Source organism: Gymnodraco acuticeps, unplaced genomic scaffold (genome assembly GCF_902827175.1).
Source record: "Gymnodraco acuticeps unplaced genomic scaffold, fGymAcu1.1, whole genome shotgun sequence".
NCBI lineage: Eukaryota > Metazoa > Chordata > Actinopteri > Perciformes > Bathydraconidae > Gymnodraco > Gymnodraco acuticeps.
In genome coordinates, this window is record NW_022991216.1 from 550,672 (window position 1) to 568,347 (window position 17,676).

Genomic DNA, 17,676 nt, shown 5'->3' on the forward strand with positions numbered 1-17,676 from the left:
TTATGTAATTATTCCTTTAACAATTTAGTAATTGCTGCATTCACATACCTTTTTAAACATGAATCTATTGATTAATATATTTCAGCATTTATTATTTTATTTATGTATTTATTCAATTATTTATAAGTTCTTACATATGTATTCATGTCCATATTTATTTATTCATTTATAGATGTATTTATATATAAATGTAAATATTTATTTCAGCATTCATTTATTATTTGTATTTATTTCCAGATATATTCATGTTTTAATTCACATTTGTATTTATCAATTGTATTCCTATGTTAATTTATAGATGTATTTATATCTGTATAAATGTATTAATTCACTTTTTTCTATATTTATTTTAACACTTGCCCGATGAAATTACTTCTGTATCTATTTATTATTATTTTTTTATTTCTGTATTTATTCATTCTTACATATATTCATTCCTATATTAATGTATAGATTTATTTATTTCTGCATGTATTTATGATATGTGATAAGATATTTAGATGTAAGCAGGGATAGGGTTGTGTGCCATATAATTTTCTTATTATAAATGTAAGTAATGGTGGTTATAATTGTGGGTAACACTGTTAACCAATACATTGAAAACATATTGTGATAAACATACCTGATACTCCTTAAAAAAAGAGTCTGGATCCTCGTTGAGGTAGATCGCGATGCTTCGCAGGATGCACCCCCTCTTGATGTGGATGTTTTCAAACTAAAGCAGGGGCAATAAATCAAAGACAATTAAGCACAATGCATGTGCAACAGAGCAGGTAGTTTACAACGTAGAGGGCTGTATCTGTCGTGTGTGTCCCTAAGCAGGACTCCTTACACCTACATTTCCACAATAAGCTATTGCCTTAAAAACACTATAAAAGCAGACAATTTCTTAAATGTGTTCATATGATCATGGACAAAAACTAAGCAACTGGTTTGTTAGCAAGCTAGCTAACAAACCAGTTATCCAGCTAGCTAGCTTGCTGCTTTACCTCGTGCACTTGAATTACTCTTTGCATTTTTTGGTTGAATTTAAACTGAATTTCGGTGTACTGTGTTCAATGACAATAACGTTAAATCGAATGTAATATAATCTAATGATCTCCATTATCCAGTATTCAATGCTAACCGTATCTAGCAAGCTAGCTAACAAACCAGTTATCCAGCTAGCTAGCTTGCTGCTTTACCTCGTGCACTTGAATTACTCTTTGCATTTTTTGGTTGAATTTAAACTGAATTTCGGTGTACTGTGTTCAATGACAATAACGTTAAATTGAATGTAATATAATCTAATGATCTCCATTATCCAGTATTCAATGCTAACCGTATCTAGCAAGCTAGCTAACAAACCAGTTATCCAGCTAGCTAGCTTGCTGCTTTACCTCGTGCACTTTAATTACTCTTTGCATTTTTTGGTTGAATTTAAACTGAATTTCGGTGTACTGTGTTCAATGACAATAACGTGACATCTAATTTAATATAATCTAATGATCTCTACTATCCAGTATTCAATGCTAACCATATCTAGCAAGCTAGCTAGCTTGCTGTTTAGACCCAACTAAAAACGGAGCAAAATATAACACGGTGGTTTCAAATATTCTTGTCGATATAATGAAAAGGCATTAGGCCTACTTGGAAACAGGGAACATTCTAAACTACTAGAAAAAACAAATACTTACCAAATAATAGACTTTCCACCGTCAGTTTCCCCAGTCAGTTTCCCCAGTCAGTTTCCACAGTCAGTGTTAGACAAAAGGCGGCAAATGACAGAACGGATTTTGTGCATGCGCAAAGGTGATGTGCAAAGGGGCGGTCCCAAATGAAAACAATTCATTTTGAGTTGCTCTGTCTTAAATACATTTAATAAGTGAATTGATTAATGTAATTTGTGTTACACTAATGAACTATACTTAGGTTTATTTCTTAAATAAAAATATTTAAGTAAAGTGAAACAATTATTAATGTGTCAAGTCTAAGAAGGGCTTGAATCGTTTTTTTGAGTGTAGGTGTGCGCCAGGGGCGGCGGGTGCTGTAGGCTATGAAGGCTAAGCCTTCCCAAATATTTGTGTAACTGCATCCTGGTAAAATAAAAATATAATGTCTTTGACATTAGCGCTGCTATGCAGCCACCTGTGCAGACCCGGCGCTAGAACAATTCTAAAGGGAGGGCATATGATTTTCATGGGAGGGCACACAACACCGTCACGTGCTGCGGGCCTGTGGCACAATATATATATCAAACAGCAAGGCCAACAGCATTGCGCAAAGACGCACACTTATCGCAAATACATACACAAATAAAGGGCAACATAGAAATAAACGTAATAACGGTTCCGTGCCAGCTGATCTGCACCAAAGTACTAATTTCCTTATTTGTTTTCTCGCGTATCTGTCTCTCTCTCCGCAAACTCTCACAGACATGAAATGTGTTCTTTTGATGCGGCATGTCTTAGCAGTCCTTTATCAGTCTGTAATGCGTGTTTCCAGTCGCAAAAACCGTTGACAGTAAAAGCCGCATCAGATGAAGACGTATTTACTTTAAACTGTCTACAAAAGGCTGCGTCTGCTTTTAACGAATATTCAAGCCATGGTCTGTTGTTGTACCATGCAGCGGCAAAAGTGCGCTTCTTTCCTGAAAACAATCTCCCTGGATAACGATCCAGTTTCACCTGCTTGGGTTTATTAACCCCAAGATCATCTGGGGCTGTTGGTCTTTGAGCGGTTGCTGGCCCAATAGTACCTGTTGATGTGCTGCGAGGTAGCGTCTGTAGTGGAGGCACCGGCACGGAGCAGGATGCTGGCGGGTGTGGTGCAGGGTGTGGCAACGCAGGTGGTGATGGTAGGGGCAGTGGCACAAGGAGCTGTGCATCGGAGGACAGCGTTGGTGGCGGCCGCCTTGATGAGTCAGGGCTTGGGCTCGCTAACTCAGCCCCGGGGTTTGCCGAGGCAATGCGTGCTGCTGCAACGGCAGGTGCAGGGTCGCCAGCAGCTGCATCGGCTGCAGTTCTTTCATCGCTATTTCGTTTTAATAAATCCTTAGACCTTTTGAGCCAATTTCTGATGTCCATTGTGTAATTCAAACATAAATGGGAGTCTACAGAATGCACAATAAACAAATCCAGAATAGGTGGCAGAGTGTGACGCTGTGATTGGTCTAAATGTGGACGAATCACAAATCACAGACACATGAATTTATTTGACGTAGCCTGCGATTTTTTTTGTTTTAGTTACTATCTGACATCACATACATCGTAGCATAAAAGTTCACGGTTTATTTATAACAAAAAAAATTAAAAAATATATTTTTTAATTTTTATAAATAATAAAAATCGTGTTTATTGGGGGAGGGCAAGAATGTAAAATGGGAGGGCCTGGCCCTCCCTGGCCCTCCCACGGCGCCGGGCATGCACCTGTGCCCTGTACTACGAAGCCAGTCCAACAGACCCTGGATATGCTTGAGTTATCTTAACTAACCCTAACAAACGAGATCTCGCTAAACGGTCCTACGGCGCTGGTTATCAACTCGGTAAATCAAGCCAGGGTTTCTCTCTCCAGCTGAGAACGCGTTCACGTGAAAGGGGCGGGGTTAGCTACATTTGACCAATCACAAACAGGGACAAGGGTACTGACAGCGCAACATCATACTTCATTAATGAAAAGTAAACTAATGTTAGACAAATATGAACTTTAAACATCCATGATGACTTAAACATATAATCCAGGATACAAGCCACATAGTTGCACCTGCAAGGAGAATACAGAACAACTCGTTAAAAAATAAACTACCGAGTGTTTGAAAGCGTACAACAGTTTTATGATACTGCCCCATCTAAAACACGAGGGGATCTGACTTTATTATTACATTACATTACATGTTACTTGTTAGACGCTTTTATCCAAAGCGACTTACATACTCAATACTGTGAGCAATCCCCACAGGAGCAATTTGGGGTGAAGTGTCTTGCCCAGGGACACAACGACATGCTGACAGCAGTGGGGTTTGAACCTGTGACCCCCTGATCCCAACACCAAGGCTCTATCCACTGCGCCACACGCCTCCTCTTTTTATTACATTTGAGTTGAGTGTTTCGTCAACTTAATGTGTTGCTAATACGTCTGCATACAGTATATGTGACAATGTAACTAAGTGTTGCACGGCCAGATACGGCTCGAGAAGCTGACTCAGATAAGGAAATATTGTGATATCGATGTGAGATCGATGATCTGATTGATGATGTGATGTCAGTGTGATATGAATGATAAGTGCGACACGTCGGCGTCTTCTCTGCATACAGCAGTTTAAACTGAATTTCCTTTTTCCTGTAATATGACTTGATAGATTTAAACTCTGCACACTGAGCTCTGATCGGTCAGCAGGCGGTGCTTTCACTGAGTTGATCTCTTTTCTATAGACGCCGGAGGCGGGCAGCGTAAGATGAAAAAAAAAGTTATTTAGCCTTCCCAAACCTGAGCCTCACGCGCCGCCTATGGTGTGCGCACTCTTGTCAATCTTTGTGAGTTTGAGGTTTTGATTTCACTGATGTTTTCATATTCAAAGTTATTCAAATATTCGGGTGCTAGTGGAGCCTCGCAGATGGGGGGGCTGCAGCCCCCTCAGCACCCCCCCTTCCCGCGTCCATGGTGCTCAGGCTGAGTTCAGGCTGAGTTTCACAATGTCTCGCTGTCTCGCAGACCCGACGCAGCAACCAGGAAACGACACCAGTAACCCAGCTCACACTGTCCGCTCCTCACAGCAGCGGCACAACACGGCACCCAGACCCCACGCAGCATTCTCATCTGTTTGTCATTACTGGTGTCATTTTCTGGTTGCTAACAAACGCCATTGTAACACATAAACACTGATGTTCTGCTGTAACGGTGGTGGACTCATCAGAACAGAGTGGGCGAACTGACCAATCAGAGCTCCAACAAGCCGTTTAGGACAGAGAGTGAATACACATACTATACAGAGATGCTGTATGAGAAACCAATGTGAGTTTGGAACATTGAACAATGTAAATCTATTACAATGGAATTATGATCAGTAGAAATGGCCATGTCATGGGACTTTTAACATAAGAACTTTAGTTATTCATCTTTTTTTCCCTCATTCAAATCACCGTCTCTTATTAACTGTATGTAACTACTGTAAGTACATTTACTCATATACTGTACTTAAGTAAAAAATGTCGGTACAAGTACTTTACCTGAGTATTTTGTATCTACTTTATATTTTTACTTCACTACATTTTGTAAGCAAATACTTTTTTACTCCACTACCTTTATTTGACATGTTATAAGTTAAAAAATATACATCGAAATACGTTATCATTTATTATTATGGGTTGAGCTTCCCAGTAGTATATCAAGTAATACAAATAAAACCCACTTTTATATAGTGCCACATTGAAGTGATGAACACATTAATGCACCAATGATTTTTTTAAATACAATTAACGTAAAATATCTGGGGCTTAAAATGGCCATTTTGCATAACGAGTAATTTTACTTTCGGTACTTTTATTTAGTTTTTTCATTGCTAGTACTTTTTCTTTATTTGTAACTGAGTACTTTTACCATGTAGCATTGCTACTTTTACTTGAGCTAATAATCTCAGCACTTCTTCTATCTCTGCCTGTTGTGAGGAGGATGCACATGTAATTACAGTTGTGCTTGAGCCTTTATATTCCCATGAACCTCATCTTTGTGCTCTAGGCCGCAGTGACCATCCAGGACAGCTGCTTCGAGGTCCAGAGGCTCCTCCTCCAGGAGACGGGGCGCCCCTCCCCCCGAGCCCAGCGAACGCACCTCCCCAGCATCCGGGGCAACGCCCTGCAGGAACAGGAGAAGCAGCGGAACCTGGAGAAGAGGAAAGAAGAAGTGGTGGCGGCTCGGCGTCTCCAGGACCGGCTGCGCCAGGAGAAGGATCGCTGGGAGAGGGAGTGCCAGGCCAGGGAGAGCCAGCAGGGGGAGCAGGAGAGCAGGCTGGAGGAGCGGGAGAGGCAGTGCCACCTGGAGATGGAGAGGCTGAAGCGCGAGAGGGGAGAGCTGGACGAGCAGCTGGAGGAGTACCAGCAGAGTCTGGAGCGGCTCAGGGAGGGCCAGAGGAGCGTGGAGAGGGAGAGGGAGCGCCTGGACCACCAGCAGACCCTGCTGCAGACCTGGAGGCACAGCCGGCAGAGCAGCCTGCCCACTGTCACCCCCCACATAGTCATCCCTCTGGATGGGACGCAGGTAAGGGGGATGCACAACTCACTACTGTTTCCTCTGTCTATAGACTTTGATATAACTTCTCATGTTTAATCGGGGCGATGATCAAGGGTTTAGAACAATTCTGTATAAAGCAGGGTAGTCCAAACATTTGGCTGGGCCACTCACTGGAGGTTAGGTTTATCAACCAATCAATCTATGTTTATTTATCTAGCCCAATATCACACATTTTATAGTTTGTAAAGAAGATGAATACAACACCCTCTGTCCTTAGACCCTCACCCTCAGGAAGAAAGCCCTCAGGATTATCAAAGACCCCCATCACCCCAGCAACAAACTGTTCTGTCTGCTGCCGTCTGGCAGGCGGTACCGCAGCATCAGGACTAAAACCACCAGACTCACCTGAGCACCTGAGCTTGCACTATTTTTGTTTTTATTGTTTTTTTTAATATTTATTGTTTGTTGAGGAACCTGCGATCTAAGTGTAGGGGAAATAGGAAGGGTTTATTTCAAACTTGTTATGCAGATAAATTATTGGGCTTTTATTATTCCATTGTACTTTAAGAATTTGCTGTGGGCCAATTAAAAATGGACCACGGGCCGCACTTTGGACACCCCTGGTCCAAAGCTCTTGACCCTGACACAAGTGTGCGGTAGATACGCAGAGTTTATGGAGTATTTCTGAAGTCATTGACTAGAAGCTTTTCTCAAACAGCTTTCAGCCTGAGTTACGCTGCTTCACACACTTACACACACAGCACAATCCCCTCTTGATGTACGACCTGCGATAATGAGAGCAATTTCAGCATCATTTGTCTTAGTGCTCCTGCAGGCCCACTCACCCATAAACATCTTAATGATTGATGATAAGTAAACCGTTGCAAATAAGAGCTCCGACAAAATAATTAAAACCAGAGGCACGCAGCCCGAGTATCCAATCAATCGTGTTAGAAAGGACTTCAATTATCAACGCTTTGTTTGAAAAACACTATGGTGAAATGCCCCCCCGCAGCAGGAAAGCAGGGAGGAAAAAGGGTGCACTGTTCCCCGTGCCCTTTAAGTTTCAATGCACCTCATCTGGACTAGCAATACAGCACACACACCTCTGCGCTGCTTTGTGCTGCTCCGTTCAGCAGGTGTGAGCGTTCAAAAGACGCACACAGAGAGCACTCCAACGGACAGACAAATGAGCTGACTCGTGTTACAATATTCCCTCTCTCCCTCATTAATTTACACACCACCCTGGGCTTTTTTAACAGGCTGGATGGGATCAGGCTCTCCTGGCTCTAGGTGGACCTTTTTTTTAATTTCAATTCATCTATTATAGTCGGTGTGGAGGCTGCAGTGGTCTGAAAAAGGCGTGCAGAGGTCCTAATGTTCCCCTGCTAATGTTTTAGCCAGAGGCAGCAGTTCACAGGGTCAGACACAGATCCAATGACGCATGGACACACACACACACACACACACACACACACACACACACACACACACACACACACACACACACACACACACACACACACACACACACACACACACACACACACACACACACACACACACTCCTTGTTCTCAGGTCGTTTCTAATTAGCCGTGCTGCGGCTGCTGCCTCGGCTTTGCAGAGAAAAGGAGGGCACATTAATGTGAAGATGAGACAGTGGACAGGGGTATTAGGAGAGGACAGATGCAGCAGTAATACCTTTTCCTATGCAATAAAGGGTCCACACAAATTAATCTCCATTTGTTCCACTTATTGTACATCTAGTGTATGTGACAATGTATTACTCCAGAGCTTAAGAATTCAATCTCTGAGAGTTTTGAATTTACATTTTGACCAAAGAGTTTTCTTTTCTAAGAAATCTTTAAAAAAGTGTATTTTTCAGAAATAGAATTACATGAATCAAAACAATCCACACAACACACTGTAAAGAGGTCTCATGGCCAATTTCTGCTGAATAAATAGTCCCTAAAAAACTTCTCACAGTAAAGACTGTGTATTAATATTATTTATATATATTATTTCAGGTGAAATGTTATTCGCTTATTGGGTTGGAAGGTGGAATCTCAGACAGAAAAATATCCAAACCTGGACAAATAAAATTATGTATCAATCTATTTATACATGATACCACTATAGGCAAGTGGGACAATTGATTTTGGGCGCTTATAATTATTTTTAATTTGATTTTTTGACAAATGTATATTAAGGTCCACTAACTTTTTTAAATTATAAAATGAATTTCATGATCTCTCGTTAAAATGCACCAGTGAATTTCAAAGGATAACTGTTGAATTGTTTTTTAGGTGTAGAAACTATCCAATCATCATTCTTTCTTAAAAATCTCTCCTTCTGAATGTGTGTTCACTGTATTCTTGATTTCTTCGCCCTCTCTCCTCCAGGAATCGACCCAGTCCAGAGACCTGGCCGGTAACGGCTCCGTGTTTGTGAATGAGGCCGCCTTCACAAGCTCTGCCATCAACAACCGCAAAGGCCGCCACAAAAGAGATGACCCCAGCACTCACAACTGTCTCAACTCCCTGCTGGCAAAATCCAACAGCAGACCGCCCCCCGGAGCAAAGACGCCCCACAGCCCACACTCAGACCCCCAGGGATGGATGACAGGGACAGGGTACCTGTACAGTCCTGCAGGGAGGCTGGAGCTGCAGCACAGCGCCAGAGGTGAGGAGGTCATCTGTTATCTGATATAGAGGACGTTTAGAGCTGATCACAAAGGAAATGGCCATTACCGGCTCATGGGGAGCCATATTTAAAAATGTTGTTGTCTCTTGCTTCTAATACATCCTATGTTGGATGGCTAGGATCTCTTTAAGTAAAGCAGTGTCTAAGCAGGTGTCCGAAGTCTATAAGTTAAATGTTTTGACCTCTAAATGTCTCAGATCGTCTCATTTTTGAGGCACAAAGAGGTCAAACTGTCAATTTGTTATCTAAACAGCAAAGAGTAGAAAGCCTTATATTGAGCATTATGTTAACCCCTTAGACCCCCTTGTGACGCATTTATCGGGTCTCTACCACAGGCAGAGAACCACTGAAATAGCTAACAACGTAATAAAAGCAAATCCTCAAGTTAGTTGCTGTAACTAAAGAGAATTTAAAAGTTTCTGCTTGATGAAGTACTTAACGATTATCAAGAATATTCTTTCTCATCATTCGACAAATCAATTGTTGCTCAAGTGTAGACCTATGGTGTAGACACAATGACTTTCATAAGAAGAAATAATAAAACTAAAACTGCTTATTAGATTTTTACTACATTAATTTCCATATTATGTTTTCAGATGCCATCTTACAAGGGATGCAAAAACTCCCGCTAATGAATGCATCAATTATGCTCAATTAATAATTTAAATGTTTGGTTTTGTTTAATATCCTTTATCTTAGTGCCACACTACTTGGCTAAAGTGCCTCGGTGTAGAAAAACAGTATCATCCTGTCTGCTGCTCAACGTAAATGAGAAACCTGCTTCCTGTGAGAATGTAAACACACCTCCGCTTGCACTGGTTTCACCCATGTCATGAGAGCCTACGGCACACACACACACACACACACACACACACACACACACACACACACACACACACACACACACACACACGTATCCTTACATACTCTGCTCTCGATCCCTGGTGAGGCCTTGTCTGTCCTCCTCTCAGTTAATCAGTGCCTCCTGAAAAAGAACCCCCCCCCCCCCCCTGCTCACCACCTCCACCTGCAGCAGCAGTGAGCCAGGCCCCCACCTGCCAAAGGGAAAGAAAATCAATGGTTCCTCTATCTATCGACTGGCAGGGCAGACAACAGCATGTGAATCACAGTTCAGAGGCGATGGCGGACTGATTGGGACATCGATCTAAACAAATCTTTATAAAACTCATGACAGCATGACTTGTCATCGCATCAGGAGAAGGGGGAAGGAAATGAGAGACGTGTATTCATCTGCGTTTCACTCGCGAGGTGTCGGATACATTCTGACATTTACGCCGTCCCCGTTCCTAATCCATTCATGCAACACGCTCATTCTAATTTCCACAGGAAAATGACAGGTTACACGTGTTGCTCTTTTCTAATAAACCGGGTCAAGTTAAGTGCGGCTGATGGGAGTTGCTGGTTTTGTTCAGAGGCTACAGCAGGCAGCACAATCTCTTCCTCATTGATCGGCTTATTAACCTTTCCTTGTTATTGAGCGCTCACACCAGCCCCAGTGAAACCTGAGTCACTCGTTAACAAGCCTGGGGTGGAACCTTGGCAACCATCTACCACCAGGGCGCGTTCCAGCTGACATACCCACAATGCATTCCTCAGCGGGTCCCATGAGAACCTGCAATTAGACCTGTCACCATCATGCATATTAAGTTGACACTTGATTGTCACACAAATAGTTGTGGTTAACAATTTAAAAGCCTCTTTTTTTTGTTTATTTTGTGCCACACAGTGCTTTTGTGTTTGACTTGGCAACTAGACCTCAATCTGTGTAGGACACTTCAACTGCTGCACATCAAATGATGCGTTCGTTGCCAAAAGAGTATCAATTCATCTTTACATTATTCCGAATCCGTGTTGCACCTGCCGCTGTGCTGCACAGTCTTATTTCTAGTAACTAACTTTATGCATTGGTAGAAGGTTGCGTGATTTTTATTTTTCAAGAACTCAAAAATGAATCAGGAATACACACTTTGTTTTGCCTCCAACTGATACTCACTTCTATTTACACGTAACTGTTATTATTACGTCACTCTTTTTCTCACGTTGTTTTCCACACACTAGCTAAACTCACACTACACACTAAGCTTTTTATTAAATCACCTACGCTCCTCTTATATAACACCATGTTTCCATCTGAACATTTTAATGAGGTAAATCGAATTGGTACATTTGTTGAAAGCTACAACACTTGCATAATGAACCTCTGAGCTGTCATACACAGTGCTGAACCCATAGGGGAAACTCTGCTATAGACAAAGAGATCTGTTATCAGCACCTTCCTGTCAGCACCTTGTTTTGTAACAGTGAAATATGGCCTCTTCAAAAAGAACCTGTCCAACGGCAGCGAGAGCTGGACCCAAACTCTCTTTCTCCCAATATTTGAACCTTGTGCACTTGTTACCCAGAAGATAGATACTTTCTATTTGTTGCCACAGTTTGAACTTTAAATTCCCTTTTTATTGGAATTGGAACCCAACGATTTAGCAAACATGATGGCAGTCATCTCATGTAATTGCGATTATGTTATAAATGCAATCGGATAATTATTGCCTTCTTCCCATAAATCCCTGTTAGATTTATGTCTCCTTTATGCCTCATTTGAGTATTTTATGCGCAATGACTCAGATGTGTAGTCCTCTTCATACCGGATCACTGATGCCTGCTGTGCAGAGGAACCTGGTATCTCTTTTATCGTGTGAAAAGAAGAGGAATCTCTTTCAAATGCAAATCCTCCATTGTGCTGCCTCTCACGTTGATCAAAACACGATCTCACTTCTCATTCTCACCTGAGCATGTGAAAATGTCTTCTCATGCACACACAACACACACACACACACACACACACACACACACACACACACACACACACACACACACACACACACACACACACACACACGCACACGCACACGCACACACACACCCTTTTTTCGTTCGGTGGATTTCCATAATTTCTTCCTGCACAATGGAATCTCGGAGAACCAGTTGGATGGAATTTCCTGTGAGATGACGTTTCATCTGATGATGAGTCGTGTCTACTTTTTGTTGCTCACCTTTTCATACAAAGGATGAGAGCATTATGAGCTAGCTGAGGAAGAAAAGAGAGATAAGACTGGTGCTCTTTACAGTATGCAGATTCATTCACATAGATAATGTGCTGCGTGACACACACACTGGAATGTGACTTTCTAACAAAGCATTGGGTTACGCAGTAATGGTTAAATGCCAATGATTATTCTTTCTCAATACTGACACTGACATACAGTACAGAGAATTAGATCCTTTTGGGCAGGGGGGGGGAGTGTGTGGGAGAGAAACTCCCTCTGGAGGGAACACAGGGATTTTAGCCTTGGCAAACCATTTACATGCACTGAAACCTATATAACTACAGAAAAGGGAAACCCCAAAAAGCATAATAGGGTGTCTTAAACTTTTTAAATATGACGCAAACTTATTTTTACCTATGCTTTTCCTAAACCTAAAGTTGTTTTGTTGTCAGAACAGGTTGTTTATTGCAGAGGCTACTGGTCGTTTGTACTGAAGGAGAACAATATATATTCTCATAAGATGTCAAAACAACCGCAACTGCAAAAATTATTTTTATTTCTTTCCATTTACCAGATGTGTTGTATTGCCTTGTCCAGAAAGCTTTAACTCAAATTCAGAGCGGAAGCGTTACAGACTAAGTTTTCCTGTAGTATCTTACAAAGCATCTAATGATGTTGGCAAGGGAATCCACAATGTTCCAGGTCGTTCTAATGACCCCAGCCATCTGGTTTCTGTTTGGGTAACCATACAAGACTGATATTCATTTCTCCAAATGTTCTGCAGCCCGTACAAATGGATATTTTTTTTGGTGCTTTCTTTTAATAGCATGCATTAAGCTGTCTGTGTTCCAACATATTAATAACGCTAAAATCGTACTTTATAGATGAAGACAGAGATTGAGTGTTTTTATCATCTTGCTGCACACTTGATGTCTCATCTATCAGAGGCCTGGCTTATATGGTGGCTAACAGATCCACTCTAACAGACTCTTATATAATTAATCAAACAAAGGCACTTTCCTTCAGGGACACAATGAGGCAATTTATAGTTCACGCCATCTGTTACCATGACAGCACACCTGCCCTAATGCTAGACAGCACCCACCACGCACACACATGTAAGAGCACACACTTTCTCAACTAGAGGCCACCCATGAAAACAATGTATCTTTCAGATCGCCTTTAATTAAATCGTAATGTTATTGATCCTTGAGGGGAACACAACTGAAGCTGGAGATATCACATTTCTTTAAAAAACACTTCAGCAGTACATATTTTAATTAAGCAATCATACACGAGAGGCCGTTCTTGAACGTCATTATTGGTACGACAGTACTGGAGTTTTTTTTTGGGTTCAGAATGAAGGTGATGTTCATGCTGCCATTAAAAGTGCAATTATTGAAACAGCTCTCCATGAACTCCATGCCAGACTTTTTTGCAGGTGGTGCTGTGGTGTTCACGGGTAGGACTACGTTATAGGAAGAGCTTTCCTTCAGTGGCCGTTTCATAGCGTGTCCCGGACCGGCAAAAAGCGCGTTGCTCCACATCTTTCTGTCTGTGTCCATGTCCAACCATTCATCAATACTGAGGCCCCCCAACCAATCAAAATTAACTTTAAAATCTGACATTTTGTAGCTACCGATTTCCAACGAGAGACAATGTATAACAGTGTAACGGCTGTGTGTCGCTAAACGTCGCTATGGAAACCACACGATGGCTCATGGAAGTAGTTTCGGTAGGCTAGTGGCGTGTGTAGGCCACTGGATACTTTGTGATTAGGCACCTTCTATTTGATCGTTGTTTGATCGTGGAATCAAACACGCCTATTGACCAATCAGAGAGCTTGCTCAAACCTATGTGTTATAGAATATATTGATCAAAAACATATTTATCAAATACATATTTAAAATTGTTTCTTAAACACCTGAATGTCCTCAGGGATTAATAGAAATCTATCTTACAAACTATTAAAAAAAAAGAAATAATTATTTTACTTATTTATTAATACATTTAAATATAAAAACTAAGCACAATACAAAAAATAAAACATGTGCAGTATATAAATATAGAGAGGAATGTGCATGGTTCACAGTATTACAATTGTAAAATATTCGTTAATTCCTTTTTCTTTCCGGACCCATGTTCCTCATCTCTTCTGGTTTACAGTCAAATGTGAGAAGGCGTTAGTCATGAAATCCTAACCATGGCGATGGATGATGCTGACAACAATAATGATAAAAGGGACACCTCTAAGTAGAAGGGGGAATGATGGATAGTTAAAACCTCTTTTTGTTCTCATTCTCACTCTCATGCTCCGCTGCTGAACGGGGGGTGGGGTTTGATCTATATGCAGGTAGTGATTAGAAGAGTGGGCGCAACAATTAGACTGAACTCATTAACCAATTAATCCTGGTGATTATGTATCACTGGTTAGTGAATTATTGATAAGGTCAGTAGCTGCATTTATTCTACACACAGTACAATAGGGCTGTGCAGAATAGTTTAAAGCTTCATGCATAACGTTTGACTTCTAAATGAACATTTAAATGCTGCACCTCTTTTTTTCTTCCTTTCACTACACTAATGTTAGTATTCTACACTTTATAGAAATAGATTCCAGTGGTGATGGCTGTGTAGCACTTTTTCAGTCTTGTGTGATCAAAACATTTCAAATAACTCCAGAGAGTTGTAAAGTCCAATAGTTAAAATTCACCACATGTTTTTCTCTCACAAAATATTTTTGCTTGAATCCACTTTTGTTGCCATTATTTAGCCTTTCAAAAACAACATTTCCACTGCAGTCTAAAACAGTTTTCTCTCTTGCTAGCCGCACACAAAGGGAGGCAAATTAATGACTTAAAATGTATTTTAATCCAATAAATCACTTTATGCAAATCGAGGATTTTGTTCAATTACATAACTTTTTTTATGGTTATGGCATTGTAAAGCATGATGACATTTATTTAAAAATAATTCAAAATTCCCATGAGAAGCTTCAAATGTATAACATGTTTAATATTTGTATTTCTCTCTTTCAGATCCTCACAGCTACATCGGGGACACATGGCCGTCAACAGCCAATGGGGCTGACCCGTATCCTCTGCTCTCGCATCCCGCTGACCCTCAGCTGGACCTCCGTGCTCTGGTTTCCTTAGAGACTGACAGCGGTGGTGAGGAGGGCTGTGAGGAAACCATCGTGTACCTCTGAACGTTGAAACATGTCAGACTCTCAAACAGCCAACACAGCACTTGGAAAAAATATAAAGACATTTATGAAGCAACAGGATTGGAATCGGGGTAGCTTCCGTGAGCATTTCACTGAGAAACAGTCTTTTGTCATGTTTTTCTTTTATATTTTAAAGATGTTTTGTGGTCTTTTGTAAGTGTAAAGTTTTCCGGAACACAGAGCGAGAAACACCGGTGTTTCATACTCAATCTCACATGCGTCATGCACCTTAGCTCGAGGCACTACTGGGTGTTCAATGTCTATTTTCTGTGTGTGTGTGTATATGTGTGTGGTCTTTATTCCCTGCAGCCTCACTATTTTCCCTCTGCTACTTTCCATACCTACTTATTTCCTTTTCTTTCTCAGGTCCCTTAAGCACTATATTTATTATGTTTACCACAGAAGAAGAGAAAATGCGTATACCCATCACAAGCGATGCATCAGGCGGTATTTCTCTAGTGTGATTGTCTTACCATCGAGTAAACTTCCCCTCATCTATCAGACGGCTTCTGTGTATGTACAAGCCGAACATTAGGATTGAAAGATGAGGTGCAACAGCGTCAGTCCCACGTTTTTCAAACCCCAATATTTATTTATTTTTTATCTGAAGCACGTTTTTCATGTGAAGAGAAATAAGCAAAGATGAGGCTGTAAGAGAGATGTTGCAGCTGTGCTAATAAGTCGGTTTTATCAGAACGTAGACATTCATCCGCAAAAGTCTGAGAAAGCATTTTTAAGCACACTTATCCTTGGGGAAAGAAATGTGGTGCAGGAAGATTGAAAGAAAGAAAACATGTTAAATGGTCGCTACATTTGTATTTCTCTCATTCATTGTTCTTTCATTTTAGCCACACTAGCAACTTGGCTCTGGTGATGGTAATGCCAGTGATTCAGTCCTCTCCTTTGGTCCATCACAGTGAAATATTGTGCAGACATAAGTTTTAAATATGAGGATAAACCCTAATACATTTGGTGATTACATGACACATTTTCTAGCCCTACCAAGTGTACAATGTCTTTGGGTATAAATTAAACATTTTTGACAATCTTGTACCACTCTCTAATCATTATAACTTTGGTTATCCACAAACTTTTCATATAGTCCCATTAAATATTAATATTTGGTTTGACCAAATATCTAAAACATTAATAACATTCCCATCAGCCTCAGCTTCACTTTGCTTTGTGCTAATTGGCAAATGTTAGCATGATAACATCTTAAAGTAAGATGGCAAACAGTAGCTTGGTAGCATTGTCATTGTGAAAACGTTAGCATGCTGACAGCACAATTGCATCTTAAAGATGTTAAACATGAAAAACGTTACCATGTTAGCACTGTCATTGCAAGCATGTTAGCATGCTGACATTAGCATTTAGCTCAAAGCACCACTGTGCCTCAGTACAGCCTCATTCACACCAACGCAACTCCGGTTCAAGCTCCGTGCTAGAGCTTTTCAGGTTCAGAACCGGTTCTTCGGTTTAGCTCCGGCTCTTTTCACACCGCCCAGAGTCCGACTTGTGCTGCGTCATTGCGTCATCGTTTGCACCATGACGTAACCGTTTGCACCATGACGTAACCGTTTGCGTGCCTGCTTCATAAAGCCAAACCGCGCGATTGTGCTCCAGCTTCCTCTGTACCTCTTCGGAAGACCAGATTCCCAGTAGGTAGCTGGTCTCTTCAGTGGACCACTGCTGCTTGTTTCTCCATCGTTGTGTACAAACTGGATAAAACGCGGGCTTTTTGTTGTTGTTCAGGAGTTGATCCTGCCCCCGCCTCGACGTAAGCGTGACGTATGTGGTGCTTTTGCTCTAGCCGGACAATTTGTTGGTGCTTGAAACGAACCGGATTCCGGAGCTAAGAGGCTGCTCCGCTGCGGTGTGAACAGGAAAACCCGGTGCTTTTCAAGCTCCGGCTCCGAATCGACCCTGAAACACTGTTGGTGTGAATGAGGTGAATAGAGCTGCTAGGATGGCTTTAGACCCCCTATGTCTATTGTTTTACTTTATATAAAAAATATATTTTAACTTTATACAAGCTGTAAAGGGTTGAATATATTGTCCTGAAATTATATTGGTAAGTTCCCAGAACAGTAAATTGCCGTATTGATGCTGTCATGCTAATGCTATAAGCTAGTACATTTGAATATTCATGTTCATTCATTAATTTACATATAATCTCTCATGGGCATTGTTATGTGTAAAGAGGTCCCTGTGCCAATGCTTTAGATGTCCCTTCAAAGACATTTCCCTGTAAGGGATTAATAAAGTGCTTCTTCTTCTTACAGACACTAAAAGATACATGTAATTACTGTTATCAATGGGTTATAATGCAGTGGCAGTATGTTGTTGTAATTGTAGTACCTTATATGCCTGTGCTTTTATGTATTCATTACAGTACAAAAGAGTTTAACAGTGCTTTGTGAAGGGTTGTGTTGTACATAAAAGTGTATCTGTGTGAAGACGTCTCTTTTTTTGTG

General features: G+C 41.1%; 1 protein-coding gene across 4 annotated transcripts in view; it reads left to right on the top strand.

The window, feature by feature from the left end:
• The window catches only part of arhgef28a (Rho guanine nucleotide exchange factor (GEF) 28a), a 62,512-nt gene extending 46,267 nt beyond the window's left edge, over positions 1-16,245 (top strand). For all 4 annotated transcript variants that reach the window (XM_034238836.1, XM_034238838.1, XM_034238837.1 and 1 more), the window contains 3 exons: positions 5,713-6,231; positions 8,608-8,887; positions 15,012-16,245. In XM_034238836.1, coding sequence (XP_034094727.1) covers positions 5,713-6,231; positions 8,608-8,887; positions 15,012-15,181 — 969 coding nt within the window. In that variant the 3' untranslated portion in view covers positions 15,182-16,245. The remainder of the gene's footprint in view (positions 1-5,712; positions 6,232-8,607; positions 8,888-15,011) is intronic.
• Positions 16,246-17,676: the final 1,431 nt, after the last annotated feature.